Raw genomic sequence first — 5,526 nt, forward strand, 5'->3', positions numbered from 1 at the left:
TTCTCGACTTGTTATGGATTGAGTCCGTTGTCGTGAATTGTTTCACTTCGTACTGGACACAACAAGTGAGGCATTTGTTGCTTTGGTGTCGGCTCAGTTTTGAGAAAAAAAAAACTTCGCCGAGGTGGAGAATTGTGAACCCACGTGAATGACGTGAATGAATTCACGTGAAGACTTGGGAAAACGTGTGAAGAGATGAACTTAAGTGTGGGGGCCACCTACCACGTGAATCAGCAGAGCTTTTTCGTTTCCGCGTGAGATTTGAGGGTCAGGCCCACCCGATTACAACAATATTAATACCCTAATGTTTCCCTAGGGTTCGGTGCAGGAGGTTGGTGTTGTTTCTTTTGCGGCTGTGGAAAGGACGCAAGAAGCAGAGGGGAGAAAGGAGAATTGATTGGCGGCTGCAAGGTGTGCAGGGCAATTGAGAAAGGCAGAGGCGGGAGTCTTCTTGCTGGCTGGCGGCTACGAATTGAAGCAGAAGGACCGGATCTTGAGGATTGCGGCTACAGGGTTTTGCGGCTGCACAAAGTCCTTTTGTAGTTGTTTTTGGGTTTTGTGTCTCCCCCTTTGAGAGAATATTTGTGTGAGGGATCTGAGAGTTTGTGAGAGGGTTTTGTCTGTGAGATTGTAAACCCTAGTTGTATCTCTCCCTCTAATAGTAGATCTCCCTCTCCTTGCCCCGTGGACGTAGGCAGTTTGCCGAACCACGTAAAATTGGTTGTTTGAGTTTGTGGTCATTGTAATAGTTATTAGGATCCCTCGACAGGTCAGTCCTAGAACTGATGAGAGGAAGAGCCGATATCTCACTTGGTTGAGATATCCGCTTCAGATTCTTGTCTCCTTGGTGAGACAGGAATTCTTATTATTGATCTTTCTCTCTTATTGTGCACCAGAAACTCTGTCGAAATTTCCGCTGCGCACAACACGTTGACCACTTGAAAAAGCTAAGTTCCCAATGAAAGCTTCAAATCAGGCAAGAAGCTTATCTCATTAATTACTACCCACAACCCCCCTCCTGCTAATCGTGATCTGATGATATACAATAACATTTAATTATCACAAGCCTTAAATTAAACTCTCTCCTTTTTTTTCAAGCACATTTGCTGGATAAGTTATTACATGTGGCGTCTGCGACAGTCAAAGGGGGCCATTTTGGGGAAAGTTTAGCTTAGCTCGATTTTCCCAGAAGCGGAGGACATCCTTGTTATAGTCAAAGGTATCAACCTCAGTAGTCTCGAAGGTGCTGAGGCAGAGGTAAGGGTCTTTATACGAGTCTCGTATATCAACGATCTAATTGCCCTATGACCATGCATGGATGTTGCGATAGCAACGACAGGGCCTATATTGGATTTGTTTCTGCTGGTTTGTGGTTGTTGTTTTTCCTTGTTTCTGTTATAACCATAAGAGAAAAAAGTTTAATACTTTGTTGAAACAAAATATACACCGTGAATTTTAATACATTAGTTGTTAAAGAAAAGATTACTTTTAGTTTTGTGTTTACAATTATAATCTCACCGAGTGTACATCACTTGCATCGTCCATGTTTGGCCCGCTCATTCCTTTCCCCTCCTCTTGAATTTCGGAATTCAAAAACAGATGTGCTCCTTGCCTAACGATTTAGGGGGGAGGGGAAATTAAGTTTAAATAAGGAATCAATAAATAATCACATGAGAAGTAGAATAGGTAGATGCAAAGGATGAGGAAACAGCTCATTTGAGATAGCTCATTTGAGATGGGATGTTAGAAAAAAGTAATTATTGTTTAGCAATTAGTAATACTAACGTAAAAATAAATGACCATTGAACTAATTATTAATTAGTGATTACTCTAGACAATAAAGTGGGGGCAACGGTTCACCTCCCACTCAATCGGACCCAACAAGAGAAAAAAATGGACTTTGATGAATGAGAATAAAGGGACCTTAATGAATACTATCACACCATTGAATTTTTTATAAACTTTTTGAATGAGAATGTGAATAAAGGGACTTTGATGAATACTCATGCGACTGACGGACATTTTTGAAAAGAATTTTTACATATAGGATGCCATGTATGTATATATGGTCATGCACGCATGTATGGATATGAAACTCTTGGAGAGAGTAATTATCACATATTGAGTATTTATGTGTATTTGTGTATGTATCTATGTACGCAACGAGGGATATCTCCAAAAAAATGTTTTAACATCCTACAAAAATTTATAATAAATGGTATAAGATTAGATAAGTTATGGAATCTTTAAGAGCCTATGAAACTAGTATTAAATATTATTATTATGATGATGTGCAATTAATTTAATTTAATTTAAGTTAAGACTATTGAATGAGAGTTTGAGATAAATTTAATAAGCAAAATAATTAAAGTTGGATTTATCAAAATTGAGAGAGGTAAAAGGGCAATCAAAAGTTTTAGCTCCCCGATCCTCTTTTACATATAATATAGATATAGATTGGATGGAGTGTAATATGTAGAATCTTATTATATATAAAGTAACAGTGCAAAATGTACGCATGTATGGATATGAAACTCTTGGAGAGGGTAATGATCACATATTGAGATAACTTTTTTTATTTTTTATTTTTTAGACAGTTGCCAATTGCCAATCTCTCCAAAGGGAAAATGCCACATATTTTTGCTCCCATCAAACGCTTTTACCGTAGGGTTAATTAATTTAACATAACGGGCCGTCACTGGGCCGCATCAAACATCAGCCAACCGAAGCCCAGCCATCCTCCTCTGTATAAAAGCCCAGCCCCTGCGCCTCTCTCCAGTTACTTTCGCCCCCTCGTCTCTCTCTCGAAGCCGCCCCCTCTCTCTCGCTCGCCATATCTCCAATCGACTAAACCCAGATCGAAGCTAGGGTTTAGTTCCCACCGCAGAATCTCTCCTTTTTCTTGCAGGTAAAGCCCTAGCGGCACCAAGGTACGCACCTCTCTCTCCGATGCCCTCGATTCGTCGATTGCTATTTGTTTCCGCGAATTATTTTTCTTCTTTTTACGTTGTTGCGGTTCGATTGGGAGAGATTTGATCTCACTCGTGCGGGGCTTTAGGGTTTGTTACGGTGACAGTGCGCTTTAGGGTTTGGGGCTAAGTAGACTGATCCCTGGAATCTAAAACCCTAGGTCTATTTGGGCGTGTGTTTACACCCTAAATCTGTTGATGCATGTTGCAGATCTTTGATTTGTGGCGAGACTAGTCGATTTGCTTGATTATTTGCTGGGTTACAAGTTTATTTCCATTCTGTGGTTGTTTGTTGCTCATTCCTTTTCGGTGTAATGTATGTATGTTTAGCGCCCTTCTTAATTTATTTCACAGGTTTGCATTTTCTGAATTGTTGTTGACTTGCATTTAGAACTACGCAGAGATGGTAATATTGATTAAAATTATTCTCTTTTAAGGTGGCTTAAGCTGAGTTGGAGTCTTTCCCATCAGTATGGGTTATGATAACGAGTGCATAGTGAACATCCAATCTCTTCCGGGTGAATATTTCTGCCCTGTATGCCGCACCCTTGTCAATCCGAGCGAATCTTTACAAGCGCAATGCACACATCTGTACTGCAAACCCTGCCTAGCTTATCTAGTAGCCACTACCCCTGCCTGTCCTTACGATGGTTACTTGGTGACCGAAGCAGACGCTAAGGTTTATTTTTCCTGACCTTCTATTTCAATATCCCTGAACCCTTGTCTCTTGGCCAAGCTCTAGTTTTTCTTATTTCTCCGTAATGTGAAATCGACAGCCACTGACAGAATCTAGCAAAGAACTTGCTGAGACCATTGGCAAAGTAGCGGTTTACTGTCTTTACCACAGGAGCAGTTGTCAGTGGCAGGGGACATTGGCAGAAAGCAGTGCCCATTGTGCTGGATGTAGCTTTGGAAACTCTCCTGTGGTATGCAACCGATGTGGAACCCAGATTGTGCATCGGCAAGTGCAAGAGCATGCACTAATATGCCCTGTGAGTTGAAAAATGAATATATGGTATCTTAGTTGTTTTAATTCGGTGGACCATTTTCCTGATAGGATAGTGTTTGTGCTGTTGGTTGACCGCAGGGTGTCCAGCCTCAAGCACAAGCTGGCCTGAAATTCCAGGTTCAAGCTACCCCAGATCGCATCCATCTGCTGCTCAGCAGCAGCTGTAGCTGCCTACTGACATTCTGCTCCACGCAACAGCAGCTGGCTACTCCAGCTGCTCCCAGCACCAAGCTTCTGCATCAGCAGCCGGATGTTTCTTCAGGGCCCACACTCATAATCCCTGCTGCTGCGACTCCAGCGTTGCTGCTGCTCGCTGCTCACAACCAGGCACGCTCAGGCTCGCAACCCCTGAAGCAATGGTACCAAAGCCAGCAACTCAGTACCATACAGCTACATCATCAGCAAGTACCACCCCTGGATATGATGCTTAAATCATCAGCGACAATAACCAAAAAACAGTGATGCTCAGTATCAGCAGCAACGTCTACTCCACAATAGGTCAACCCCAGATGCAGGCTACGGTCGCCAGGACAGCTAGCCGTCAGCCTTATGGGCAACAACCCCAACCTCAATGTGGTTCCCCAACCCAAGTATCAAGCGCACAGCCTCAGTCTCATGTCCAGCCCGGCTGGAGCAGCCTCGAGCCGGCCAGCAGCAGACCACATCTTGCCTCAATCCCGCCTTCAGCCTCACACAAAATCCTTATGCCCGCAACCGGACAAGCGGGCCAACCCCAGCCACACGTAACCGTGCTCAAGTTCCTGCAATGCAAACACCCACCCACATCCCAATGCACGGCACGAGCAGAGTCTTCCACCGCCGTCCACAAACGCTCTCATATATACAAAACCATGTTTTGTTTTTGATTAATGAAAATTATATATTTTGTTTGTATTTTATATTTTTACTTAGTTTTTTCTTTCACTCAGGCCAAGGCGCTCCACAGATGCAGCTCCACCCTCAGTCAAATGCCACCGTTCCTCAGGCCTCCGCTCAGGCACCAGCCCTCGACCTCATAAACATCCACCCCAAACTCATCCAATCCAACAACAGCCTCCTATGCAGATGCAACCTCAACCTCAGTCCCATCCCCATCCGCAGATGCAACCCCCACAACCTCATGCGCATCCAGTATCTGGATATCAATCTTATCCACAACCGACTCTTGGTGTTCCACAACAGCAGCCTCCTATGCATATGCATCCCCAACACCCTCCTCAATCTCAGGGTCAGTTTCCACCCCAACCTCCTCAGATGCGTCCACCCCATTCTCAAATGATGATGCCACCTCAAGGTCCTCCTGCCAATCTTCATCCTATGCAGCAGCATCCGATTCAACAACCAGGCCAACAAGTCTATCCACAACCTAGTTTTCCTCAGGGACAACCACAAGCTCCTTTCCATCCTGGTCAGCAGCCACAGCAAGTCCCTCCCCAGCATCAGGTTCACCCTCAACAGTCTTTAAGGCCTCAGGGACCGGCATACATGCAGCAGCCTGCTCCTGGATATCCTCATCCGCAAGGATTACCACCACAACAAGTTCAAGCT

General features: G+C 44.0%; 1 protein-coding gene across 1 annotated transcript in view; it reads left to right on the plus strand.

The window, feature by feature from the left end:
* Positions 2,789–5,526, plus strand: part of LOC109821960 (trithorax group protein osa-like) — a 6,011-nt gene continuing 3,273 nt past the window's right edge. Inside the window, exons 1-5 of the mRNA XM_020388115.1 lie at positions 2,789–2,930; positions 3,407–3,648; positions 3,746–3,961; positions 4,057–4,337; positions 4,908–5,421. Of these exons, the coding sequence (XP_020243704.1) occupies positions 3,442–3,648; positions 3,746–3,961; positions 4,057–4,337; positions 4,908–5,421 (1,218 nt within the window). The 5' untranslated portion in view covers positions 2,789–2,930; positions 3,407–3,441. The remainder of the gene's footprint in view (positions 2,931–3,406; positions 3,649–3,745; positions 3,962–4,056; positions 4,338–4,907; positions 5,422–5,526) is intronic.

Source organism: Asparagus officinalis, chromosome 8 (assembly GCF_001876935.1).
Source record: "Asparagus officinalis chromosome 8, Aspof.V1, whole genome shotgun sequence".
Lineage (NCBI taxonomy): Eukaryota > Viridiplantae > Streptophyta > Magnoliopsida > Asparagales > Asparagaceae > Asparagus > Asparagus officinalis.